The 25,834-nt window shown below is 56.6% G+C and overlaps 10 protein-coding genes across 10 annotated transcripts; 7 read left to right on the top strand and 3 right to left on the bottom strand.

Annotated features, from left to right (window-relative positions):
• Nucleotides 1–11: 11 nt before the first annotated feature.
• On the bottom strand, nucleotides 12–635 carry CDEST_04281 (Putative ZAR1/RTP1-5-like, 3CxxC-type zinc finger; the record flags this gene model as incomplete). Its single annotated transcript, XM_062920440.1, has 1 exon — nucleotides 12–635. One exon carries the CDS (start codon nucleotides 633–635, stop codon nucleotides 12–14), a length of 624 nt encoding a protein of 207 aa, XP_062776491.1.
• Nucleotides 636–2,266: 1,631 nt separating this feature from the next.
• Nucleotides 2,267–2,648, top strand: CDEST_04280 (uncharacterized protein; the record flags this gene model as incomplete). Its single annotated transcript, XM_062920439.1, has 2 exons — nucleotides 2,267–2,320; nucleotides 2,398–2,648. 2 exons carry the CDS (start codon nucleotides 2,267–2,269, stop codon nucleotides 2,599–2,601), a joined length of 258 nt encoding a protein of 85 aa, XP_062776490.1. The 3' UTR covers nucleotides 2,602–2,648.
• A 1-nt stretch (nucleotide 2,649) lies between these two features.
• On the top strand, nucleotides 2,650–6,150 carry CDEST_04279 (uncharacterized protein). Its single transcript, XM_062920438.1, has 9 exons — nucleotides 2,650–2,863; nucleotides 2,924–2,994; nucleotides 3,060–3,284; nucleotides 3,362–3,936; nucleotides 4,017–4,141; nucleotides 4,241–4,389; nucleotides 4,451–4,638; nucleotides 4,709–4,895; nucleotides 4,975–6,150. Exons 1-9 carry the CDS (start codon nucleotides 2,715–2,717, stop codon nucleotides 5,661–5,663), a joined length of 2,358 nt encoding a protein of 785 aa, XP_062776489.1. The 5' UTR covers nucleotides 2,650–2,714; the 3' UTR covers nucleotides 5,664–6,150.
• Nucleotides 6,151–6,838: 688 nt separating this feature from the next.
• On the top strand, nucleotides 6,839–7,429 carry CDEST_04278 (uncharacterized protein; the record flags this gene model as incomplete). Its single annotated transcript, XM_062920437.1, has 1 exon — nucleotides 6,839–7,429. The coding sequence occupies one exon, from the start codon at nucleotides 6,839–6,841 to the stop codon at nucleotides 7,427–7,429; it is 591 nt and encodes a 196-aa protein (XP_062776488.1).
• Nucleotides 7,430–9,118: 1,689 nt separating this feature from the next.
• Nucleotides 9,119–12,160, top strand: CDEST_04277 (Putative von Willebrand factor, type A, VIT domain, von Willebrand factor A-like domain superfamily; the record flags this gene model as incomplete). Its single annotated transcript, XM_062920436.1, has 1 exon — nucleotides 9,119–12,160. One exon carries the CDS (start codon nucleotides 9,119–9,121, stop codon nucleotides 12,158–12,160), a length of 3,042 nt encoding a protein of 1,013 aa, XP_062776487.1.
• A 4-nt stretch (nucleotides 12,161–12,164) lies between these two features.
• CDEST_04276 (Putative GNAT domain, acyl-CoA N-acyltransferase) lies at nucleotides 12,165–13,288 on the bottom strand. Its single transcript, XM_062920435.1, has one exon. It carries the CDS (start codon nucleotides 13,216–13,218, stop codon nucleotides 12,439–12,441), a length of 780 nt encoding a protein of 259 aa, XP_062776486.1. The 5' UTR covers nucleotides 13,219–13,288; the 3' UTR covers nucleotides 12,165–12,438.
• Nucleotides 13,289–13,714: 426 nt separating this feature from the next.
• Nucleotides 13,715–16,992, top strand: CDEST_04275 (Putative FAD-binding oxidoreductase/transferase, type 4, FAD-linked oxidase-like protein). Its single transcript, XM_062920434.1, has 9 exons — nucleotides 13,715–14,297; nucleotides 14,356–14,548; nucleotides 14,641–14,749; nucleotides 14,833–15,363; nucleotides 15,473–15,702; nucleotides 15,779–15,960; nucleotides 16,026–16,055; nucleotides 16,121–16,194; nucleotides 16,263–16,992. The coding sequence occupies exons 1-9, from the start codon at nucleotides 13,980–13,982 to the stop codon at nucleotides 16,327–16,329; spliced, it is 1,734 nt and encodes a 577-aa protein (XP_062776485.1). The 5' UTR covers nucleotides 13,715–13,979; the 3' UTR covers nucleotides 16,330–16,992.
• Nucleotides 16,993–17,339: 347 nt separating this feature from the next.
• Nucleotides 17,340–19,196, top strand: CDEST_04274 (uncharacterized protein; the record flags this gene model as incomplete). Its single annotated transcript, XM_062920433.1, has 3 exons — nucleotides 17,340–17,575; nucleotides 17,643–18,227; nucleotides 18,293–19,196. The coding sequence occupies 3 exons, from the start codon at nucleotides 17,340–17,342 to the stop codon at nucleotides 19,194–19,196; spliced, it is 1,725 nt and encodes a 574-aa protein (XP_062776484.1).
• A 623-nt stretch (nucleotides 19,197–19,819) lies between these two features.
• On the bottom strand, nucleotides 19,820–21,572 carry CDEST_04273 (Putative epoxide hydrolase, alpha/Beta hydrolase). The gene is made up of 4 exons (XM_062920432.1): nucleotides 20,636–21,572; nucleotides 20,392–20,581; nucleotides 20,049–20,334; nucleotides 19,820–19,980 (listed from the first exon to the last, which is right to left on the bottom strand). The coding sequence occupies exons 1-4, from the start codon at nucleotides 21,282–21,284 to the stop codon at nucleotides 19,891–19,893; spliced, it is 1,215 nt and encodes a 404-aa protein (XP_062776483.1). The 5' UTR covers nucleotides 21,285–21,572; the 3' UTR covers nucleotides 19,820–19,890.
• A 1,850-nt stretch (nucleotides 21,573–23,422) lies between these two features.
• On the top strand, nucleotides 23,423–25,574 carry CDEST_04272 (Putative alginate lyase domain-containing protein). Its single transcript, XM_062920431.1, has 2 exons — nucleotides 23,423–24,642; nucleotides 24,706–25,574. Exons 1-2 carry the CDS (start codon nucleotides 23,738–23,740, stop codon nucleotides 25,025–25,027), a joined length of 1,227 nt encoding a protein of 408 aa, XP_062776482.1. The 5' UTR covers nucleotides 23,423–23,737; the 3' UTR covers nucleotides 25,028–25,574.
• Nucleotides 25,575–25,834: the final 260 nt, after the last annotated feature.

Raw genomic sequence — 25,834 nt, 5'->3', positions numbered from 1 at the left:
CAGCCGACCTTTCAAAATTCGAAACTTCCACCGCCGTTCCCCTGCTTGCAGACCCCTTGCTTGCAACCCTCGCAGAGGTCATCCCTGTGCGGCGGAGTGGCCTTTTTCGTGTACGGCGGCGGTTCCATCTGGATGCCTGCCCACCTCTTGAGCCGGTACGCGACCCGTTCGACGTACGAGTCCTTGTTGAGGGCGAATGTGCCGAGGCCGTTGCAGCCGCGGCAGCGCTGGTTGTAGACAAGGGCGTCGTAGCCGTTTCCCGGGTACCCCCTGATGACGATGGTCACCTTCTTGCTGGACCAGCGGGCGTTGGAGCACTTCCTGTTGGTGCACGTGAACTTGCCCATCACGTTGCTACTGAAGGAGTTGTTGGAGGTCCCATTGCTGCCATCTTCTTCGAACCGTGGAGGGGCTATCTCAGCGGATACGGCTTCCGAGACGGCCTCGTGGAGGGACGGGTATGTGAACGTGATCCTCGTCTCTCTCACGGGCTTGGAGGCGGACTTTGGGGCTGGTTTAGAGGCAGACTTTGGATTAGGCTTGGGTGCGGACTTTGAGTCGGGTTTGGAAACAGTCTTCGAGTCGGGCTTGGATGCGGACTTTTGGTCGGGCTTGGTGGGTTTACGCTTTGGCATTTTGGGCTGTACACGAAGGATTGTCGGGATGGCGGGTGATCAAGGCAGACAAGTATGTCGTCGTGAAGTTGGTATAGCAGCACCGCATGCGACGGGGTGGGCGAGATCAGATTTTTATCAGTTGGGAGGTAGTATCTGAAGCTTGGGGAGAGGCTTGGAGGTTGGCTTGCCTCTCTTGGCTATCATTTTGGTCGGTCCAATGGAAAGACATGCGAGCTGTTTGTGTCGTTATTGGGGCGGCCGCGGCCGTCCAACCCATTGCCCGCTGTCGAACGAGGCGGCCGCTTGTGTGGGGGATCCTGGCATGTTTGGTTGGTGATGCTGGGTGACTTGTCACGCATGAAAGGCGCGTCAGGCCAGATGCGAAGGAACTATTTGGGCTGGGTTTTTCCAGTTCCGGTTGGGTGTCGTTCGCTCTCCAACAGGGGGAACGTGGAAAAGCCGGTACAAGAGTTTCTGGAGGTGAGGTTGGGTATGCAAGTGGTGTTGGCAGCACAGTATCCCAGCTTAGTTGTGTCGGGCAGCTATTTGATGTCGCGTAGAAGGCAGAAACAATGGCATCATTTACCGTCACGTCCCCTCTCAACAGCCATGTCCATGTAATTTTATCATCAGCAACTGTATTCATGCTCTGAGCACCTTAGAGGATGTTGTCAAGAAGTCAAGACGATATAGCCTTTGTGTATTTCGGAAAAAGAACTACACCCAAAATCATCAACGAAACACTATAAGAACGCCAAATAAGTATCAAAATCGTAGGACGTCCAAGGCAAGGCGCTTGAATCGGCAGACATTAATTAAGATTCAGGAGTTGAACACGGGTGATGAGGTTAGCAGCATTTCGATGGGATCAAAAGCCGAATTCGGACTGGAACTCGTTAGCTTTTTGAGAAAACTACTACCCAGTTTCCATTATTTCGTGAGGATTTTCCAACAACACAGACAAGAGATTCCGAAGCATGACGGAAACTGACGACGTCGCCCGAGCCAAATGGAAAGCGGTGGTCTCTCCCCAACGCACCGTGCACAGCATTTGAACTTGGCTTCTTCGATTTGCCCACTGTTTCTTGTATTTTAGATGGAAATATTCGAATTCTTCTGTTTCCTTTTTTTTACTCCCTCCTCATACAGAGTGTATCCAGCCACCTAGAGGTCAGATCTGAGTCGACCGGGTTGTAAAGCCAAGTCCGTTATTCCGGCGTCGAGACCGAGCTTCGGATCATTTCCTTAATAGGCAAGTCTCCGGAGTCTGTTCGGATACATCCTCCGGAACCTGCAGACAAGCAGGTAAGCCTCAAATCTTATATATTTAACAGGCCTTTCTTCTTCAATGGCAGATTCCTCGGTTGGATGGTTTATTCAACTCTCTCTTCTGCACAGATCCACGAGCTGGGCTTGTTGCAGGTGACCCTTACCGAGAGCCGAGGCCTCATAGAGCGCGTTGCGTTGGCCGTGCGCACTGCGAACCTGTAGGGTTTGGACGGTTCGACTACTCGGCGAAAGACATATAGGTACCCGGGTATCACCGCAGCTTCATATCTACGCTTCCTATACCAAGGAGTTGACGAGATGTTCAACCTTTCACCGTGACTCCTCGTGTTACTAATGCGGCTGAAAATGATGGAAACTGGATGATAACAGTGATAAGCCATGCCAGCGACCGCCCCCCCGCTCCGAAGTTCGGCGTTCTGTCGGCTTATCTCCTGTCAAAGAACCACCCTTGCCTCTCAGCTAGTCCAGCCCCCCCCCCCCCGCATCTCAGTCAACAACCCCCGAGACCCCCGAGGCAACGCAACATAGAGGAACAGCGACAAGATCAGCAGCACTGCATCCCCCAGAAAGAGAGACAGAGCCAAACTTCGTACCGGGAGCAATGGACCCTGAATCTAGTGCGTCTCCAAGACGGCTGTCGCTCAGCAGCAGACACGGCGTCGGCCGCGACATTGCAAAGACCATCTCGGCGTGAGTCTCCGAGTGCCTCTCTCTCTCTCTCTCTCTCTTCCTCGCGGAGATGGTCCGATATCCCTCGGACATGACCTCCATCTCTCCGAGACCACCCTTAGTGATGTTGATGTCCGTATGGCTGCTGACGGCCGCCCGTGCAGTTGTCTCACCTGCAGACGGAAAAAGGTCAAGTGCTCGGGAGACGCGCCGTGCACGTACTGCAGCAGACGCGACCTGGAATGCAAGTTCCCCGAGCCGGGCAAGAAGCGGGTGTACTCCGTCACGTCAGTTGACCCTAGATCCGAATCCGAATCCGGCGTCGGCTGTTTCTGATGTCGTAGTAGTAGAATCCAGGATCTCCAAGAACGGCTGGCTCGGTATGAGAGCCAAGCAGTCGGCTTCGCATCGGTCAATGGTTGGTGGTGATCTATTTCTCCTCGAGCGCTTGGCCATTAATAGTTGGCTGATCAGATGTCACAGCAGCAAGAGAGAATGATACATTCAGGATATCTACGGCGCGGGCAGAGTCCCCGAACCGCCCTCCGACGAGGGCGACGGTGCAGACTCCCACGGACAATGCCACGCAGGTCAACGCTGCTTCGACGCTGCTCGGGTTGGCGCTTGACCAACTCACATCCCCTCCGCTAACGACCACCTTCTCAAGAGGCAGCGCAAGCAATTTGGTTGGGTCGTCGCCGGGGTCCGGTAAGCCGTAACAACCTCTTCATACCAAACGTGGCGAAGCCGCTTCTTTGTTCCGCTGTCCTGACCATCATCACCAGTCATCCCGGCCGACTCCTCGCTGAGCTCCAGCCATAACTTCGGCTCACGGCTCCAGAATCTCTTGGAACATCCACGACTAGGCCGGCGAGATCCCATCCATCAACCGACCCAACCAGTCCACCCGACGACGACGGCTTATCCGGCCGCCCCCAAGCCCCGCCTCGATGACGCGCCCCCGCTCCCCTCCGAGGAAGAAGCCCGCAAGCTCTTCGACAGCATGACCTTCTTCATCGGGTACACCCAGCACCACGTGGACACGCGCGAGTTCTCGGACCGCCTGGCCTTCTTCTACGCGAACCTCGGCGACGCCGCGCAGGCGCAGACGCAGACGCAGACGCCGTGGTACCTCGAGATGCTCCTCGTCTTCGCCATCGGCAAGCTCTTCTCGGGCACCTTTGACGGCGACGAGAGGGGCGGACGGGGCCTACCCGGCTCGAGCCTGTTCGCGTACGTCCAGGCGAAGCTGCCGAGCCTGAGCGAGCTGTACGGGCTGGGCAGGCTGGGAATCGAGATGCACGCGCTGGCGGCGGTGTACCTGCAGAACGCAAACCGCAAGGAGGAGGCCTATCTCTATGTGAGTTCCCTGTCCGCGTATTGTCGTCCCTTGGAAGGTAGTTCCAGTCCAGTTGACAATGTGCTCATCTATCCTGACAGATCAGTTCCGCGCTCCGGCTGGCAACGACGCATGGTTATCACCGCAAGACGGCGACGCATCACCTGCTGCAGTCGGAAAAGGTGCACCTGAACCGGTTATGGTGGACCGTGTACATGCAGGAGAGGTGAGGGCCCATCCGATCGTAGCACATACGAGTCTTCGGGGTGTGTGTGTGTGTGTGTGTCCTGCTCTATACTGACCCTGTCTTGCGTTCCTATTTTAGGCGTCTTGCTGCCGCAACGGGCAATCCTTCGGGCATCTCAGACGATGTCATCGAGGTTGACATGCCCACTGACTCGCCGGGCTTTCCGCCGGCCCTGCCGATCAGGACCAACATCAAGATTGCAAGGGTCACTGGCAGGATCCTGTCAAGTATGTGAGACTGGATCCTGACTTGGCGCTGTTGACTTTGCTGACACCCAGGACTCCTTAGCAATCTACGGGCCGGGCACGCATCCCGAGGAGACCTTCGTCCCGAATGTCCAGGAGGTCGTGCAGTCGCTGTACTGGATCGCAAAGGAGATACCGGGGGAGCTGTCGTCGCACATGACGGACCTGGCGTCTCTAGAGGCCGATGTGTCGCTGAGGACATCGGCGTACCTTCATATGATGCTTTACCAAGTGGGTTACGCTGCCTTGCCCCTTACGGCGGCCGGCACTCGTGGGCATTTGCTAACAAATGTCCCCCAAGGCGATCCTCTTGACGATCCGGCCGGTGATGCTCCACGTGTCGAAACTCATATTCGACGAGGAAAGCGGCGGCGGGGGCGAACTGAACCTGCGCGCTTCGCCGCTTGGGCGACTGGGCCGGACGTGCTCGGAGGCGGCGCGCCGGCTGCTGGAGGTCCTGATGTCTCTGAGGAAGAGGAACATCCTGAGTGAGTTCGAAGCAAAGCACGGGGCACATGGCAGTTTATCGTAGAAAGTGATCCACTGACGGAGTATCTATGACTGCAGCAACTTTTGGCTTCTTCGACCTCGACGCCATTTTCTCGGCGGCATTCATCATGATCCTGACGCTCATCGTCGACTCGACGTGCGACGAGGGGCAGAGACTGGCGCCGAGGCCCGGTCTGTCCGAAGCCCTGGAGATACTCGACTTCCTCGCGAGGCGAGGCAACGATTTCGCTCTGCAGCGGGCGCGGGAGGTGCGTCGGATGCGGGACCACCTGTCGACCTTTTTGGACATTCCCAAGAACAGCCCCAGCGAGTTCCGCGCGAACCGGCCGGGCACGTCAGGCGTCACAGAAGGTCAGCCGGCGGCGAGGACTGTGGCCGCCTCGACACCGGGATACGACGGCGAAGAGGCGCGGATGCGGCAGCGAGGGTTTCCCGAATCGACGACCGGGATGTCCGCCGAGCGAGGCGGGCCGACGCCGCCGGGGCGGGCCAGCCAGCTGGGGTCCAGGAGCCTCCTCGATTCGAGCCTGTGGAACGACATTTCGTACCTGTGGATGCAGCAGCCGGGGGCGGAGGGGGAGGGGTCCCAAGCGTTTGAGGCGACGACGGAGGGGATGGCGGATGTGCTGCCCGAGGACGCCTATGACTGGAACTCGATCTTCCACAGTCAGGACCTGACTCTTACGGGCCAGGACCTGGGCGACTTTGGGGAGCTGGAGAGACACCTACTGGGGTTCGGCGGGTGAGGGAAAGGGAAGTGGTGGGTGAGGAGAGGGGGTGGAGGGGGGGGGAGGCAGCGGTCTTCAAAGAGAGATGCATGATGCTGTTTGAGTTGGAGTTGTGGTTTTTTTCTATGGCACTGAGGAGACTCTGTTTGAAGTACGATGTGGTTTCTAGGGTGAGCCGGCGTTGGTTTCTTGACGGCAAAGAAAGGTGGCCAAGCAACGTAAATCGACAAAGCCAAGAGTCTGCAGCAGACCTGTGGTGTAAGCAGTTGTTTCAGCTGATCCGTACATGATGGGACCATGGAAGCCTATGAAGAGAAAGATGAAGGGATTAGTTGCTCCATGCAGCACTCACTGGCTTTGTGCAACTGGCAAGGTATTGATTGATTCGGTTGTCGGCATGATGCTGTGCTGATCCCAATTTCAATAGAGCAAAAACCAAGGTAACTTGCTCTTAAGTACAAAAAGAGGCAGTAGTCACTGTCCTTCAGCAGAGATGCTTCTAATAATAGACACTTAGACTTGAGAGATTTAAGCTGTTTTTTTCTTGATGTACTTGGTCTCTGAGGATCCTAGGACTAGCCTACAGTAGGGCCAGGAGCAAAAGTAAGCCCTACTCCCACGCACTCAGATCGCCAAAATCTGTATGTCAATAGATGGAGGCTCAATTATTATAGAGTAAAACAACAATTGCTATAGTAGTTTAGATCAGAGGGATCTCATAGGTAGAATGGGGGGCGAATGTGTAGATGACGTGGTGCAAATGCAAATGGGGATGGCTAAGTTACGAGCTGGAAACAGGCAGGGATAGCCTTCCGAATGGTGTCGGTAACCACTCTGTACTCGTACTTAAGCCCACGACGCAGGCATTGCAAGCACTCATATTAGCCGTCGTACTGTATAGAGGAATAACTGTCAGTGTCGCCTTTTGCACGAGGGTAAGTCCAAGAGGGTTTTGGCCGGTTGGAAAATAGGGGGAGGGGGAGGGGGGTGTCTCGATATCAGCGTAATGAACTGTGCCGGCAATTACGGTTCCATTTCAATGCGACAAATTAACAATAAACTATGTTTTTGCTCATTTCCGTTACGTCCTACAGTTCTTAAAAGTGTCAGATACCCTCCCAAAAACAGCTGAGGAATTCTCAAACCTCCTGCTCACTTCTACTTATCGATCTCTGTTCAAAACTTTGCTCATTATGGCATCCCGCAACCTCCTGGCTATCGCTGCTGTAGTTCTCTTCTTGAACTTGGTCTTAGCAAACCCGCTCCCGCTCTTCGACCACACATCGGGTGCCCGAACTCTTTGGTCACGGGAAGACGATCTACCCTACAGTGGGTACATGCAACTGACTATCCCGCCGGCCGACACCACCAAAACCCAAGTCTCTACTACCGCAGGAGGTGGAGGACTCGAGGCCTTCGCGGTTTTGAACGAGGGTGGGAGCATTTTTCTAGTGGTATTCGTGGAACGGGATTACAGATCCGATGACTTCAACGGTAATAGCGGTTACAGAATTTTGGTACAATGTCACGAGTCTACCATCCATTTCGAGCAAGATCACGATCTGCTCTACCATGAAAGACGCTCGCTCTGGGCAAGAGTGTCTGCCAGACAGCTAGAGGAGTGGAGGGAAGAATATGAAACCAACGAGGACAGTGATATCGACATCACCATTTGGTGGGAGAAAGACAGCGTACATGACGACGATGAATCCTCTGAGTCGGGGGATGACGACGAAGAATCCTCTCAGTCGGGAGATGGCTCCAGTGCGGGGCAAAGCCAGTAGGAGTCTTGTGTTTACTGCTCAGAAGTCATTTCTATTGGCAGACCTGTAACGTGATTGTCAATAGAAGCTATTAGGACGTTGAGGCCTTCCAGCTGTAAGGCTTTTGGTGTAGATCAGGGCCTGCTTTCCCTGAGCTCCGTACTATGCTCTCTATTCTGTGTGTTTATGCCCTTGATTGAAGAGCGTTACCTTCCTGCCTGCTTTTTTGCTCTCATGTTGCCTTCTGGGAATCCTTCCTTTCGCGTCGTCCTGCTTTAGCCCTATCAGTGCCAGCAGCGCTGCCAACAAATCAAAGCCTTCAACAAATTTAAGCAATTGAACAAGTAAACACACAGAGAATCGGGAACCAAACAAGTAAATTGACTGTGATCGAACGCGCCCTCAAGAAGCAGGGCCTGATACAGAGCTTACGCTCCATGAACCAGCTCGATGCTGACCCCAAGGAACGCCTCCTCGAGGAGGACATCTTGACCTTGGAGGACTGGCGTCTTCTTGTGGAACTGCAGGATATCTTACAGCCTCTACAGGCAGACGATCCGCACCCAAGGGTGGCAAAGATGGGTCTCATGGAGCCCTCTAGGAGATTCTAGGCGGCGTGTAGCACCTGCTCGAAAAGGATGGAGACGTGGAAGACGTTCTTCGACGACGACGAGGCCGCCGCAGATGCAAGGGATACAACAGTACCCGGGCAGAGCCTAGGCCGCCGAGCGAGACGGAGGGCCCCTATCGACGCCGATATGACGTGGTTCACGATTCGTCGGTTGAGCGAGTAGTCTCCGTTACTCTAGGGTTTCCGTCACTATCGGCTGGGCGAAGCTTAGCGGCCGGCTACTACACCAAGCTCGGGGAGTCATCTCTTTACGCCGCAGCGATTATCCTCCATCCCAAGTTCAAATGCAGTAGAGTTATGCCTGTAAAAGACGATTCATTGTATGGAAGAGAGTAACAGATAAAGAAAAGAATACAACAACAAAACAGGATGAAGCTTGTTCTGTATTACAAAGCAGACATGCATTGCAGTCAGGGTCAAGACGAAGTGTTGGAAGCGAAATCCCTAAGGCCGGAATACGCAGCGGCGCAAAACTGATGGTCAACAGGAGAAAAGTGGAGTCAATAGTGGACATTACGGGATGAGTGGAGACTGCGGACCAATGCTAGCGCTCGGCCCCTCCCCTCAGGCAGCCAGTGCACAGACCACACCAGCCAATTAGAGCCGGCCTTTGGGTGCAGGACCGTCGCTGATTGGTTCCTCTAACCAAGCAAGCAGTTGCCTGAGTTGCCTGCCCTTTCTTTCTCTTGATGATGACAAACAGGCCAAGGCAGACTGAGATGAGAGTAAGAGTAAAAGAGTAAGAGTGAGAGTGAAAGTGAAGGCGTCCGTCTCTCTCGCCGGCAGCAGCATTCAAGATGGATATGTATAAGTAGTCTGGGAATCTCCCTTGCTCCTCCAACACCTACTCTACTCAACTCACCCATCTCATCCACTCTCATTCTCGTCTTAATCCCATCTGGACGCATCAACACAAGACGGTGTTAGTCAACAACACAGACACCAGTGATATCACCCAAATCACCCAAATCACACATTACACATCACACATCACACATCACACAACACCACGACATCAGACCCCTCACCTGGATCCTGCCACCCTCTCATAACCCCGAGAGACCAACCAACCGCCCATCATGGTCTTCGGTCCCTCGCCCGGCGGCCACTTCGGCCAGCCCGTTTCTCATCTCAACAACAACAACAACAACCGCAGAAACACCCACGTCTGCGGGCTCTACTACCTCGACACAACCCAAAACTACCCAAGCCTCGGAAGCCACTCATACCCGCGCCGATATCTGCCGATGCTGTCCCAGTCCGTCCACGCCCGCATCGTCGCCTCGACCTCGCGGTCCACCCTCACCCAGACCTTCGTGAACCCTTCTGCCGACGCGTCCATCCCCGAGCTCCGCTACACCTTCCCGCTGTACGACGGCGTCTCGGTCGTCGCCTTCACCTGCACCGTCAACAAGGACCGCGTCATCCGCGGCGTCGTCCAGGAGACGAACACGGCCCGCCGGACGTACGACAACGCCGTCGCCAAGGGCAAGACCGCCGGCATCCTCGAGCAGCTGCCGGACGCGAGCGACGTCTTCACCTCCAGCGTCGCCAATGTGCCGCCGGCCGCCGAGGTCGCCGTCGAGATCGAGTATCTCGGCGAGCTGAAGCACGACGCCGGGGTCGACGGCATCAGACTCACCATCCCGACCACCATCGCCCCGCGATACGGCTCCTACCCGGGTACCTTGCTCGACAGGCCCGCCAACTTGTCCGCGGCCCAGGACGGCATCACCATCGTCGTCGACGCCGAGGTGCCGGCCGGCAGCGTCATCAAGTCGATCCAGTCGCCCTCGCACCCCATCGCCGTCTCGATCGGCTCGACCTCGACCACCAAGGCCGACGCCGCGCCGTCCCTTCAGCTGGCGTCCGCCACGCTCTCGCTCGGCACCGCGCGGCTCGACAGGGACTTTATCGTTCAGGTCATCGCGACGAACACGTCGAACCCGGTCGCCGTCCTCGAGACGCACCCGACCATCCCGCACCAGCAGGCCCTCATGGCGACGCTAGTGCCCCGGTTCAAGATGGCCGCCACCAAGCCCGAGGTCGTCTTCATCTGCGACCGCTCCGGCTCGATGCAAGGCACCAGGATGACGGACCTCCGGGACGCGCTCCGGGTGTTCCTCAAGTCCCTGCCCGTCGGCGCCATGTTCAACATCTGCAGCTTCGGCTCGGAGCACTCGTTCCTGTTCGACAAGTCGGTGACGTACGACCAGAACACGCTCGAGGCCGCCATGCGGCACGTCGACACCTTCGCGGCCGACTTTGGCGGCACCGAGATCCGCCAGCCCATCGAGCAGACCTTCAGGCGCCGCCACGTCGACCTCGACCTCGAGGTGTTTTTGCTAACGGACGGCGAGGTCTGGGGCGAGCAGGGGCTCTTCGGCCTCGTCGGCGACCACGTGCGGGAGTCCAAGGGCGCCATCCGCCTCTTCACGCTCGGCGTCGGCCGGGACGTCAGCCACTCCCTCGTCGAGGGCGTCGCCCGCGCCGGCAACGGCTTCTCGCAGTGCGTCTCCCACAAGGAGAAGATGACGGGCAAGGTGGTGCGCATGCTCAAGGGCGCCCTCACGCCCCACGTCACCGACTACACCCTGGAGCTCAAGTATGCCGACGCCGAGTCGGAGACGGAGCCCGAGGACGACTTTGACATCGTCTCGACTGATGATCTGCTCAAGCCCCTCGATCAGGGAGTCGTCCCTCCCCTCGTCGAGCCGAAGAAGCCCATTTCGCTCTTTGACGACGCCGCCTCAGATGGGGAAGACGCGGGCATGGATGACGCCGCCGATGACGGCACCGGAACGGATCGCTTCTCGCACATCTCCGCCGTCAAGCCGCCCAAGGTGCTCCAGGCGCCCTTCCAGATCTCGCCCTTCTTCCCCCACAGCCGCAACAGCGTCTACCTCCTCCTCTCGCCCGACCGCGAGCTGAGGGACAAGACGCCCGAGTCCCTCATCCTCCGCGGCACGTCCACTCAGGGGCCGCTGGAGCTCCGGATCCCCATCGCGGTCCTTCCGGACAAGGGTGAGACGATCCACCAGCTGGCGGCCCGCAAGGCCGTCCAGGAGCTCGAGGAGGGCCGCGGCTGGATCTACCACGCCAAGAGCAGCAAAGACGGCCGGCTCCTCAGCAAGGTCCACCCGGGCCGGTTCCCCGGAATGGTGGAGCGGGAGGCCGTCCGGCTCGGCGTGCAGTTCCAGGTCGGCGGCAAGTGGTGCTCCTTCGTCGCCGTCGACGACCTGGACAACGCGGTCAGCGTCGAGGATCGAGAGCTGGCCGCGGACAGGGCCCGAGTCCAAACTACGAAGAGGTCGTCCTCCAAGTCGAAGTTGTACTCCAAGGCGTCCACGGCGTCGGCGTCGTCGTCGATCCACTTTGGATTTCCGCCCGCCGATAACTCGGCACCCGTCCCTTTGTGCAGAAAAGGCATGCCCGCCAAGAGAGTGATGACTCGGACGCCTCCGCTTTCGTCGTGGACACCGATGATGTTCGGCTCCTCGGCGCTGCAGTCGAACTCGGGTTCGGCTTTCAGCTCGATGAGCTACACTCCGCCGTCCAGATCAGTCGCGTTCGGCGGCCCAAGTACGGGCGGAGGCGTCTTCGCCTCGGCCGCGGTCCCTGACGCGGAACACTTTCGCAGTTTTGCGGCCAGTGATCCCGTGCGTCCCATCGCCATGCAGCAGAATATCGCTGCAGCTGATGACGGCGTCGAGTGTGAGGAGTCCTCGAGCCCCAAGCCGGCCACTCCTCCTCCTCCTCCTCCTCCCGCTCCCGCTCCCGCGGCCGCCTCTTTCCCGCCCGACACCGCGTCCACGACCGCCAAGTTCGAGGCCATCGTCTCGGTGCAGCACTCCAGCGGCTTCTGGACGTACTCGGACGGGCTGATGAGCCTCCTCGGCGTATCCGAACGGGACCTCCGGCCCGCGGTGGTCGACGTGGTCGGAAATCGGTTCAGCCCGGTTCTGATGTTGACTGTCGCCGTCGTCGCCTTCCTGCGGAAGAACCTGGCGCACGAGCGGGACAGCTGGGAGATGATGGAGGAGAAGGCCATGGCCTGGCTGAACACCGAGCTGGGAGACAAGACTGGGGATGTTATGGATGCGGTTAAGCGCTTCTTCTGAGATGGTTCGGACGACTAGCGGGGGGGGGACAGAGTTGCGATTGGAGAGACTGGGATAGAATTGAGTTACGGAAAGATCTCTTGACTTGGGTCTGGGCTACCTTGTGTTGCTGAGGGGGCTGCTGGATGACACACTTGATACTGGAAGAAAATGATGATGATACGACGACCATAAGACTTTGCTTGGTATTGTTAGCAGTGCGAATAGATGAAAACACACCATGAATCCTTGCTTCCCACCGTTTGACTGATTGATAAAAAACCTTTTGCCATCTGACCTCAGGTCAAGTTGTCCGTGACATGCCGTTTAACCTCACAGCCAATATCAAGCACCATGACCGCCGCCTCCGTCCTCGCCCCCCTGCCCTCACGATAGTCGCCAAACCAATACCGGTGCACGACCTCGAATCCGCACCTCTCATACGTCTTCCTCGCCGCCGCGTTGTCGTAGTCGACGATCAGCGAGATGCGCGCCCCCCGGCCCTGCGATCTCGCCTCGGAGGCGACCAGGTCCTTGACGTGCTCCAGGATCCGGATGCCCAGCTTCTCGCCCCGCGCGGAGGGGACGACGTACATGCCGTTGAGGATGTGCTGCTGCCTCGTCGGCGTCTCCGTGTCTGTCTCTGTGCCCGTCTCCTGCGACGAGCCGAGGTCGACGAGGTCGGGGTCCAGGTGGAGGGACGTCGCGAGGGCCGCGGTGTCCAGGGGGCCTATTATCGTTAGGGAGGCGAGCCATTCCGCGCTGAGAGCCGCGTCGAGGTTGACGTTGTCTGGGGTCGCTGGGACGCCGGCCGGAGCGGGTTCGATTTCCGGGGCTGGGTCGAAGGACGATGTGGATTTGTAGGCGACGATGGTCGTGGCCAGCGGATTGGAGAGACGCGACGTCCATGTGTCCCAGGGGAAGGCGACTTCGCGGGCGTAGGACGAGCCGAAGGATTCCGGGGAGAGGCGGAGGGAGAGGAGACGGAAGGACTTGTAGAGGGTCGTAAGGCGGTGGAACTTGGAGGGATCCGAGTGGGATCTGGGGAGGGTTGTGAATGTAATGTCGGTGGACGGCATCGTCGTTCGGGGTTCTTGATGGAATTATGGTATTGGGGTTGGTGAAGTGAGACTTGACTGAGTGGTGTTGACGATGGCGGCACTGGGATTGATGGTTCAAGTGTATAGGGAGCACGTAACGTCAGAAGTGACTCATCAGGTGTTGTGTGTTCGTGAAATCCTTTGGTCTGATAGCGCGACCGTGTCTTTTGCTGGAGTCGACACGATAGACTTTGTCCCCAGTTTAGTTTACAATTACACTCTTCTGAGTTGACGTCGGTCTGAGTTACAAATGGAAAGAGTGCAATAGTTATTCAACTCAACCAACCTGAAACTCCCGTCTCTGCGTAATAGAAGAGTAGACATAGACACGACCCTCTTTCGTCGGATCACGGTAGGCCATGTCGGCATCTCGGGGGAGGGGCCGGCTTGCCTCGGCCCAATTCTTCCCCCCGGTTTCCGGAGCCGAAGTCCCCCCTCTCAATTCCGGGTTTCGCGTCGCCGTCTTTCTTGTCATCCTCAACTTCCACAAGCTTGACCCCGATAATCGCCCTTATCCCACGGTGTTTCCCGTCTGTTCTCGGCGGTCAGTCCACTCTGAGCCATCATTGTCGACGTCGTCTTCTCCAAAAGCCCGCGGCTTCGTTGCCGGCGCCGCTTTCCCAGCCACCGCGTCGGCAGTTGAGCAACACGCGTTCACAGATACCACCAGGTATCTGGCCTCTAGTTGTTGATTCACCGTCGATACTTCATAGTTCGAGCCTTGCTCTGATCCAATCGCCATGGCTTTCCGTGCCTCTACGCGCTCTGCCTCTCTGCTGAGGAGTGCGCCTCATCCCTGCCGGAACCTGACGCGTCGTCCAGTCCTCACCCAGTATGGGCCAGCGTGCCAATCGGCCCATCCCAGGTTCATTCAATCGACTTCTTCTGAATCGTCTAGGAAGAGTCATCGGTTCATACCCCTTCAGCTGCTGGCTCTCGGCGCCATTCCCCTCTTGGCCGGATATCTGCTCGGACGATCCGGTGCACCCGGCTTAGACACAGCTTCTCAAGGCAAGCTTTCTCAGGTAGACTTTGCAGACCGGAAGTATATGCTGCTTGTAAGTCAACTGGAAAGCCTTGCCGCCGCTTTCATCACAGATACTGAAACGTGTGCAGGCGGCTAAAGAAATCTCGAATGCCCTGGGCGACGACGCGCTCAGCTTCGACGAGGACGAGATTGAGCTGCATGGCCACTCGGACTGGTCAACGTCCAACTCGAGCGGTCGACCAGTGGCCATTGTCTATCCCAGGACGACGGAGGAGGTCTCCCAGATCGCCATGATTTGCAACAAGCACAACGTGCCGATGGGTAAGCTGACCCCCTCGCGTAGCGTGACCCTCGTTTACTGTTCTGTTTTATGGATGAACACATGGCTTTTCGGGAGACTGACGTTTTTCAAGTGCCGTTCGGTGCCGGATCCTCGGTCGAGGGCAGCTTCTCATCGCCCTACAGCGGGATTTGCATCGACTTTGTGCACATGGACAAGATCATCGCTTTCCACCCCGACGAGTATTGATTTACCCCTCCCTCCCCTACCACATCCTCTCCCTCCATAGCACGTTGCATTTTTCTCTAACCTCTCACTGCCCTAGCATGGACGTCGTCGTCCAGCCCGGCGTGAACTGGGTGACGCTCAACAAGACCATTCAAGACGCGGGCCTCTTCCTCCCGCTGGACCCCTCGCCAACGGCCATGGTCGGCGGCATGGTCTCGACCAACTGCAGCGGCACCAACGCCTTCCGCTACGGCACAATGAAGGATTGGGTCGTCAACCTCACCGTCGTGCTCGCCGACGGCCGCGTCGTCAAGACGAGGCGCCGCCCGCGCAAGAGCTCGGCCGGCTACAACCTCACCTCGCTCTTCGTCGGCGCCGAGGGCACCCTGGGCCTGGTCACCGAGGTGACGCTGAAGCTGGCCGTCGTGCCGCAGAACACGGGCGTCGCCGTCGTGTCGTTTCCGACCATCGACGACGCGGCGAGGGCGGCGACGGGGCTGATCCGCTCGGGCATCCTGCTGGGCGCGCTCGAGTTCATGGACGAGGTGCAGATGCAGGTCATCAACCGCCACGGCAGTGCGGCCGTCAGGAAGACGGCGTGGGATGAGAAGCCGACCCTTTTCCTGAAGTGAGTCTTTCGCTTGACGTTCTCTCTCTCTTTCCCGCCCACGTTTGATTTCGTTCAAACAGCTCCAGTTCACCTTCAACAGCTAATGCGTCGTTTCGATGTGGTCTAGGTTCTCGGGCACAACCGATGGGATCAAGGGGGATATATCTCGCGTCAAGGACATCGTGCAGCCGTTCAACCCGCGCAACATCTTCTTCGCCAAAGACAAACAGGAGGAGGCCGACCTCTGGGCCGCGAGAAAGGAGGCCTTGTGGACAATGACCTCCATCAAACCCGAGGGGTACTCGCTGTGGTCCACCGACGTGGCGGTGCCGATCTCGAGACTGGCCGAGATCATTAGTGAGTTTCTCCGGCTCATTCCCCACCCCCCCCTTGGCTGTTGTATATATATCGGTCTCTGACGGCGTTCACCAAGCCTTATCAAAGGAGGACTCTGGGAAGCTGGGCCTGTTCGCGAGCGTCATCGGCCACGTCGGCGACGGCAACTTCCACCAGGCCGTCATGTACGACCCCAAAAACGAGGGACAGCGGGCCGCGGTCGCCAAGTGCGTCCACGACATGATGAGCCGGGCTCTGGAGATGGAGGGGACGGTTTCGGTGAGTAGCGAGTGCTTTGCTTGCCGCCGTTGTGATGTCTGTTGTTGCTGATCCGACGGCCACAGGGGGAACACGCAATTGGCATTGGAAAAAAGGTGAGTTGGGCTCCCGGCTGTCGAAATTCACATTAATTATCAATCCCAGCTGACGCGAGTTCAAGGACTGCCTTGTGGACGAACTCGGTGGTGATGCGATCGACTTGATGAAGACGTTGAAACAGGCGGTAGATCCCAAGTAAGCCTGTCCACAAACTCGCATTTCATCCATCATGCATGCCCTCCTCCCTACTGACCAGATTTCAGATGGATCATGAACCCGGGCAAGGTCTTTGATCTGCCCGCAGGTTCCAAAGCCGTCGCAGCCTCGTAGCCGACTCCACGACAACCCAACTGAGGAGGGGTGGCGGACCAATGTTCTGAACGAATGGTTGGAGATCATCCAGTAATGTCATCATTGCTGCTCGGAAAAGAGAGTTCTCTGCGCGTTGCGCGTTGGTCACGACTCAGTGACCAACATGCAAACCGGTTCGAAAAGACGGCCTGAAACGCGCATCTATCCTGCGTCTGCGGGGGTTCTCGTCGCAGTTCGCTGCAGCCAGCACAACAACGTGGGGGGTTCGGTCCTGGACAGCGCCCGCCCGTCTTGTTGTTGCTGTGCTGTTCTGTTCTATTTGCGTGCCTTGAAGCCTCGAGGAGGCCATCCATCTTTTGCGGGTTGGTCGGGATATTCAAGCCAAGAGGCCCAACGGGTCTGTTCCCTACCAACAGAGTTTCAGCTGTGCTCACTGTCTGTCGACGTTAATGTCCAACTCTGTGAAGCCAACTTGCAAGCCAGCCCTTTTTTTGGGTCCGATAGCTGTTGTCTGTTGATTGCTCTATACTACAACTCCGAGGCGTTTCTTGGTAACTCACATTGGGAAAGTGTTTGCGCTGGATCTTGAGATGTACGTAGGCAGTTGTGAACAGCGCCAGATGAGTTGATCCTGATCCTGGTCATTACACGGGGCTGGATCACCAGACTCTTTACGCCTGCATCTTGTCTTCTTGTTATCGTGAAGCCGCAGGATCCAAGGATTCAACCCCCATTCCCAGTCATGCAGCCACCGTTGCTGTTCGGCCCCTGCGTTACGACGAGACGCCACACAACGTTGGGGGCCGATCTCGTCGGCCAAACCAACCGCACGAGCCTAGTCATTTTATTTTATTTTATTTTTGGAGTCCCGGCTCGTGGCCATCTAACAGGACGGAGGATCCTTCGTGTGCACATCAAACCAAGGAAAAGAGACACTGAGCTGAAGCATTCATAATGGGAGCGAACTCCTCCGGTTCTCGCCTTTTGGGGAATCTATAATGCATTTTCTTCTACCAAACCAACGACTAATGATGTTCTACCGACTCTTTTCCCTGCTCTGGGCACTTACTCTATTCTGCGCCGTCACTGCGAGTCAGAGTCCTGTGGAAGTCGCAGTGCGAAACAGTCCTGGCAAGACAACCTCGGATACGCTACGGGCGATTCGGCGATATCTATACCATGCCAGGGTCCAAGGCAGGGAAGCAAAGTTCAGCAACAGCACATCACTGGACAAAAGCTTCAACAACGCCGTCCTCTTCAGATTGTAAGCCGCTCCAGTCTCGTTACCGCCAAGCGTAACAACGACAACTACTGACGCTAGCTCTGCAAAGTGAACACTCGGGAGAGGCCGGAAAAGCCGACGTCTCGGCGCAGGGCGGCATCAAGATCGTCTGCACGAGATGCTACATCAAGGGCAGGGCGAGCGCCCATCTCACAGTGGACGGCACCTTCAACGCGACCCAGGTGGCCAAGGACATCGGGAACGAGTTCGAGGAGACCTTCGACAACATCACGACGTACGCCAAGGACTACGTTTCCGGAGTCGCCAAGAAGCTGGCCGACGGCCTGGACGCCGACGACTTTGACTTCCCGCCCCTGAACATCACCTTTGATGTCGACGTCCCCGCGTTCCCGTCCGCGAGGCTCGGGTTCGGGTTCGACGATCTCGAGCTGTACATGCAGCTCGACACCACCCTCTCTGCCGGCCTGATGTACACGCTCAACTTGTACACCTCGACGACGCCCCTGGGGTCCAAAATCGGCAATGACCTGCTTCTGGGGGTTGTGTTCGCGGTGGATCTCATCTTGAGCGTCGAGAGTGAGATTCAGATGAGCAGCGGGTTCCACATCAGGATGGACGACGGCGTCGGCTTCGACATAGCCCTGTTCTCCAAGAACGTCTCGAGTGTGAACTTGTACGTTGTCGGAAGCAACATTCCTACTCCCACATCTCCCCCCACTAACAATGGCCCTTTTCCAGCAACGGCGGCCAGTTCGAGTTTCTGCCAGTCGTCATCGAGAGCGCAGGCGCCGCGCTGAAAGCGATTCTCCGGGTCGGCATCAGCGCCGGCATCGAGATCTCGTCTCCCGTCGACAGCACCGAGCTCGAGATCTTCGACCAGGAGATCAAGATCCCCGGCGCCTCGGCTGGGATCCAGGTCGGCGTCTACGCCAACATCGCCGAGCTGAGCACCAACGTCACGGCCCTCTCGTCGCCCGACCCGGCGGACGGCGACGGCGGCGGCTGTCTGCTCCGCGCCGTCAACGCCTACCAGTTCGCCCTGGGCGCCGCCGCCGGCGCGTCGGTGCAAATCGGCGACCGCATCTGGGGCCCCGTGCCCAACACCCAGATTCCCATTTTCTACACGACCCTCGCCGATGGCTGCGCCAGCCGGCGGGCGCCGCCCCCAATCACGACGGTGGCGAGCGTATCGTCCATCACCACCACCGCCGCCTCGACAAGGGCCGAGGGAGACGAGGAGCTGACGACGACGACGCTGAGCAAGAAGGTCACGTACACGGGGATCGAGTGCCTGACGACGGGCCTCGTCAACTGCCCGCCTCAGCTGCAGACGCTGCGCAAGTTCGTGGCGACCGAGACCTTCGTCACCGCCATCGCGGCCGGGGTGAAGGCGACCTTTCCGGCCGCGACGCAGGCTGTTGTCCAAGAGGTGGTGGACTTCGGATCCGGCGCCGAGTCGTTGACATCGACCAGCGGAGTCCCGAAGGCCTTCACTCCGGTCGTCTCTGTCATTGGCACCGGCACCAACCCTGCCGACGTGTTGAAGGGCGAGATCGGAGGCGTTGACAAGAAGGTCATCGTTGGTGTTAGCATCGGCGCTGGCGTCGCCCTGTTGGCTGGTGCCATTGGCATTTGCATGTAAGCTCCCCCATCCCCCCTCCTCCCTAGTCTTCTGTCTTTCTTTCTCTCTTTCTTGAAATGATAGATGCTCACGAGACTGCTCCTTACAGTTATTGGCAGCGAAGAAGGAGGTATACACGCTTTGTCGCGACAGATGCAGTCACGGCTTACTCCCAGAAGCCCCTCTCACCGGGCCCTTACGACCATGTCGAGGAACATAAGCAGCGTACAGTCATCACTTATATAAAACGATGAGTGTAGACTGACACATCATGCGCGGGTGCTCCGGGGGAGGGGGCAAGATCAGTAGACTGAGACACCGTCTGGTTGCGGCAAGATGCTTTCGACGGTGGACGAAATTTACCGGCCTCTCGAGTACCCATCATCTTTTTAGTTGTTCCGCTAAGTATATCAGCTTATGACATTGATGAGTGGCGACTGGATAAGTTCTTCAAGGGCACGGTCTGATAGCAGCGGAAGCGGTATACGACGTCAAAGATGGCAGAGGGTGTTCTAATACGGACGGACGGACGTGGATGCGGGGTTACCGGAAGTGAGATTGTATTAAACCGAAGCACCACCGTTTAACCTAAACAAGCCTTGCAAGTTCATCAAGGTGATATTTCTCGATCACGTACATTTTCTGATTGCCGTCAGGTTGAAGTCTCCCTGCCTGTCACCTAGTCAAGACACTACCGAGATGTCCAGCCACATCTTTAACTAGACACGACCTGTACCGATGCGAGGAAATCCTCGATATCCTGCAAGAATGTCTCCGGCTGCTCAAGTGCAGCAAAGTGACCGCCCTAAAAAGAGGAAACTGTCAGCACCGCAAAAAAAGTGATTTAATGCTACCGAGCCTCCCGTTTCCTACCTTGTCTTGCTTTCGATAAAACTTGAGATTCGGGTAAGACTTCTCTGCCCATTGCTTCGGCATGTAGCTAATCTCGCTGTGAAAGGCCGAGTATCCGAATGGGGTTTCTTTCGAAGTGGGAATCGGCATAGGCTTCCCAGAGGCCAAGCCTTCTGCCAATGGCCGGTACGGGTAGAGGCTCCTCGGGAATGTGGACGTGAACCAGTACAAGCCGACCAACTCGAGAATGGTCTCCAGCTGAAGAGGGTAACGTGCGTCTACCCACTCCAAGTACTTCTCTCCGATCCTTCAATAGGTCAGCAGTGAGCGCCGTGTACGAATTCACGCAAAGCCTGAAACTCACCAAGCCAGCAGCGCGAGCGGGCTGGCAGACAGGACTAATCCAATGGTCGCCGGCCTCGTCCCGTGTTCCACCGCGTACCCGTTCCCGGTTGAGCCCCAGGCCCGCCCCCTCTGCAATCGCTCCAGATCTTGAGGCGACAGCCCGTCGGTGCCGCCGGCTATGTCTCGCTCTTCAGGGAAGAGCATGTTCACTGCATGTTCGTCAGCCACTGGTCCCTGAAAAGTCCGCCGCTGACAGCACTCACCATGGAACGCTTTACATTCCTTGTACCCGGACAAGAGTCTGGCCGTGAAGCTCCCGACATCGCCACCTTGCGCGGCGTAACCTCCGCCGAATCCCATGTCCAGCATCAGCTGATGGAGAGAAGCGGTCACGGACTCCACAGTCGTCTCCGTGTCCAAGGGAACCGAGTCCGCCGAAAGTCCGTACCCAGGCAGTGAGGGCACGATGACGTGGTACGGCAGGGTGTCGGGGGTATACTTGCTCACGAGCAAGTCGAGCATCGGGAGGAACTCAAGAAACGAACCAGGCCAGCCGTGCATGAAGATGACAGGGACCGCGTCTTTCTTGTTCGAGAAGAGCGCGGTGAAGTGGATGTCCAGGGTGCCCAGGTCCGCGTTCTCGACCTTGGACTTGAAGTTGGGGAATGAGTTGATGCGGTCTTCCTGCTTTCTCCAGTCGTACTTCAGCCAGGCGTCTTTCGCGTTGATGAGCCATTCGCGGGTGACGCCAAAGCGGCCATCCTCCTGCTTGTTGTACCACGTCTCGGGGCCAATCTTGGACAGCTTTAACAGCTGCTTGAACTCCTCCAGGTCCTGGTCCGGGACACGAAGAGTGAACTCCTCGGGCGTCTTGAGAACTCCGCCGGGGAGTTTGCCAAACGCTTGCGCCATGATCAAAAAGAAAGGTAGGCTGGGATCGGTGTTGTTGAGGGAATGATGGGAATCCGGAAAGACTTGGGATGGACAGAGATAATGTGTGTGTACCTGCGAGACATTTATGAATTATTCAGATGACGACGGTCACGCTGTGATGCGGAGAAGGCGGCATTTGGTCACCAGTTCCCCCGCAGCGGAGGAGACTGAAACTCTGCTTCGTGCCAACAGCCAGTAATGCCGTTCGATGAACCCTTGCCATTCGATGGTCCGTCCCGTAGGTCCCGCGAGACGCAGCGGAGATCAAGGTTTGGAAGACGGGCCCGACGGATCCTGTAAAGTCCGCGGCTTTGTCGTCATGGCACAACGTCAATTCAACGTCGTAATGCCGCACAGAAGTGGGCCTCGGGATCCTGAGATATCCCGTTCTGCCCGTTATTACGCTTTTGGTTCCGAAGGGCCGACATACTCCACTCTCTCGACTCTCAACGCACCCCCGTCGATCACTAATCCGCTCTCGTCGTAGTATCAAAGTGGTTTTCCCTTGATGTTCACTCACCGAATCGTCCGTTCCTCTTGGCGGAGTGACTCAAATACAACCATTAGAGTTGATTGCTAACACGGATGCCTACATCGTATTGATATGGAACAGGGATAGTTGTGCGTCATCCAACCTATCCTCAAGGATGATGGTTCGATGGACCGTGGTTCGCTAGCCAAGATGGGTAATTTTGTCAGCCCCGGAACATATAGTAGTGGGCGTCAAACAAAAACAAAAACTTCCACATTCTTTGCCGCGTGGCAAGCTACCTCGGGGAGATCGACGACATGTTGTAGGTTGAATGTTCTATACTAGAAATAGGTCGGTCTTGGCAACAGTCACCAGCTGCAGCGCGTGCTTTGGAGTCATTCCGAGACCTCAGTCCGTCTTGCAGGGTGTATCATTGGACGACTCAAGTTTGACCATGCACGTCGGATGCAAAATGCAAATCACAATAGCATACAACTGGGCGAAGGGGTGTTTAGTCAGCGGCTGGCGTGAACATGGTCGACATCATAGACCCGACAGTTCTTCAATGATATTGCAAAAGACAAATGGATCAAAAGTCTTCCTGAACTCAAACCAAGTGTCGAGGCTCTGGCTTGCCACAAGACCATTCGCTAGAATATTCTGTTGGAGGACAGTTATGTCAAGGCTTAGGCGGACATGCCAGAAGGATTACAACAACTTTTTATCTCCTCCCTATGTCAAATCAAGAAAGTCTACATGCGACCTAGCCCTTATGCAATGTGCCAGTGTCTGTCTGACATTCTAGAGGCACACCTGCTCCATAAGGCCCTTGCATGAGCAACACCACAGAAACATTACGTTGTCGCTGGCGTGGTTGACAGCCCACTGAGTTACTGTTTGTATCCATGTCTCCAGTACCGCACTCTCGACTGGCGGACGTGCTCTCGCAGTAGCATTGAGGTCGTATCATCCAGTGCTACAATAAGGGGAGGAGAAGAAAAAAAGAAGAAGAAAAAGGACTATTGATTTCGTTGTCCTGCAGTGCTCTGGGTCCAGCGTGTAGGAGAGACGTCTACAAGTTTTATGAGGAGCCATCAGATAGCAGGTTGCTAGACGCAGCGGTTGCAATTGTGTCAAAGCAAGCCATAAATGCGGAGATAACGATAGGGACCCTCATAGTAATAGTTGATGAACGCAAGGCGTACATCGGAAAGGGCATTCTCTACGGTAAACAGCCGTAGAGCAAGAGATAAGAGTCCATAAATTAAGAACTCCTCAGGATATGTATTCGATGGTACCGGAGAAGAACCAACACACGTAGACGTTATCAGCAGGACTTCCTATGCACCAAGCGCAGGTATCGGAGCCGCCTTTGTCGGTTTAATTGTCGTGAACCATCGGGAGTCTTGAGCTGGCTGTCCACCTAACGCTATACCAATCGTTTCTCGACCACTCAAGCTAATTCAAATGGGGGGAGGTGCTGTGGCAGACGCCTTATCTGGGGTAAATACCCGGGATGTAACCCCTGACGAAGGAATAAATCTGCCGGGGATCAGCGGCTAGGCTACTGGGCTCTCTCTGGTCATCTCCACACATGAGCCCTCTAGCCTGGGTTGACACGCCCCTTAAATCTCAGAACCAGACGCGATGGAGGCCTAAATAGGGGCCCGTCAAAGTTTTGTCGTGGTTCCCGCGACCACGCCATGTCGGCCTCTTTGAGAAAGCCATGCATATCTCTCGTTGTAACTGGGAGAAGTCCCGAGATTCTCAAGTTCGACGTTGGGCTCCTATCATTTCCCAGAACCGAAAGAAAGGCAAGGTTTAGAGCATAAACAGGATGGGAGTGCTGTAATCCCCACGGCGACTCAGTTCATCCTCGTGCTCTTGGCTGTGGAATTCATCGCTATCTCTTACTTTCTTCAGCTTGTGGCCCGGAGCCTTGATACTCCTCGACGACAAGATGAAGCTCAGCGTCTTCTACGGCCACCTCTTTGCCCTCTTGGGACCCCTCTTATTCGTCTCACAAGCGAGCGCAAAGTGTTCGACTTTCAAACATCCAGGACTGCTACACACGACCGAGGATTTCAACCGTATCACGGGATTCCTCGACGCCAACAAGGAACCATGGACCACCGGCCTCGACAAACTCGCGGCTCGCGCCAACGCTGGCTACACCCCGAGTCCCAAGGAGGTCGTTTGCCGCGGCGGCCCGGGCCGTGAGTGCATACCGCAGAACTACGCCTCCCTCTTCCGCGACGCGGCCGCCGCCTACACCAACGCCGTCTACTGGAGGCTCACGGGCGACGAGGCGCATGCCAACGCCTCCGCCAGGATCCTCGACGCCTGGAGCGGCACGATCCAGCGCATCCACGGGCCCTCGGACAGGTACCTCGCCAGCGGCATCTACGGATACCAGCTCGCCAACGCGGCCGAGATCCTCCGGGGGTGGGCCGCGTGGGACGGGCTGCCGGCCGTGATCGAGATGCTCGAGAGCGTCTTCTACCCGATGAACCACGACTTCCTCGTCAACCACAACGGCGCCGTCATCGAACACTACTGGGCCAACTGGGACCTGGCCAACATGTGCACGATGCAGGCCATCGGCATCCTCTCGGACAACAGGACCATGTACAACGAAGCGGTCGACTACTTCAAGCACGGGGCGGGCAACGGGGCCATCGAGAAGGCCGTCTGGAAGCTGCACACGGAGCCGGGAACGAACAAGACGCTCGGCCAGGGCCAGGAGGCAGGGCGCGATCAGGGCCACTCCCTGTTGGACTTTGCCCTCCTCGGCGTCTTTGCCCAGCAGTCGTACAACCAGGGCGACGACTTGTTCTCCTACCTCAACAACAGGGTTCTCGCGGGGTGAGTTCGCATCCTTGACAGCACGAACGAACCACAATGGAAATAACATTGACTAACGAGAAGGAAAACCCACCCCACCACCAGCTCGGAGTACGTCGCAAAGTACAACCTTGGACACGACGTCCCCTTTGCGAACTTCACCAACAGCCACGGCACTGCGACGGCCATCAGCGCGGCCGGGCGGGGAGAACTCCGGCCTATGTGGGAGCTGCTTTACGCCCACTATGGCGTCATCAAGGGGCTGAACGCTTCCTGGACCGAGGAGATGCGCGATTATACGGTGAAGGAAGCCAGAGGCCTGGAGGGTGGTGGCGGAGACTACGGCCCGAACAGCGGCGGGTACGACCAGCTGGGATTCGGGACTCTCCTGTACAGGCTCGAATGAGCACTTGACGGAAGTGGTCTTGCTGGAGCGTACCGGTGTTCTCTTCTTTTGTTTCTCTTGCTTGTCCGACGAAGTTGTTGTTTGCAAGCCGATTCGAATTCTCCTTCAACTCGTCTGGCTGGTTCCATATCCTGTAAAACCTAGAGGCACCCTCCTTCTCCTTCCCGTGCCTATTTTGTTTCAGTTATCTTCAATCATATTTGAGTTATCCTTCACGATATGGTAGAATGAAACGAAAAAAACAAGAAACCCTTTCTGAATTCCGATGGCCTCTTTGGACTCTGGTTGGCCGAATAGGGATTGTTATGGTACCCTTTGACGACGTAGTTGTAAAGAGTGGTGTCAGTGTCGTCCAGGCAGTAGGCAGTTTTCTTGATGCCCCGAAATTTGGCCCGTTTTGAGACATTCTACTAGAGGATGAACCCACGCATCTAGTCAAAGGGCACCGCATGGCACTTCTGCGGCCTGCTCGTTGTCCTCTGAGGGGTGGTTTTACTGACGTGGCCGATAAACAGTTTGCTGTCTAAGGCGAAAAGGTACCTTTGGCTTGAGATTGCTTGCTTTCAGCACAACTCAATGAATGAGTGGACTATTTTGTGTCACGCAACGAGCGGACATCAACGACTGATGAGTCATCATGGGAGCGGGGTCACAAGAAGAAAGTGGGGAGCTCCTTGAGTTCTGCGGTGTATAAGACAACAAAGTGGCCTGTGCCTTCAACAAATAACATCGGTTGTGTAGTGTAGTGGTAATCACTCCGGATTTTGATCACATCAAAATCTTCTATTCCGGCAACCCCGGTTCGAA

This window comes from Colletotrichum destructivum, chromosome 3, assembly GCF_034447905.1.
Source record: "Colletotrichum destructivum chromosome 3, complete sequence".
NCBI lineage: Eukaryota > Fungi > Ascomycota > Sordariomycetes > Glomerellales > Glomerellaceae > Colletotrichum > Colletotrichum destructivum.
This window is presented reverse-complemented; position numbering and strand designations above follow the sequence as displayed.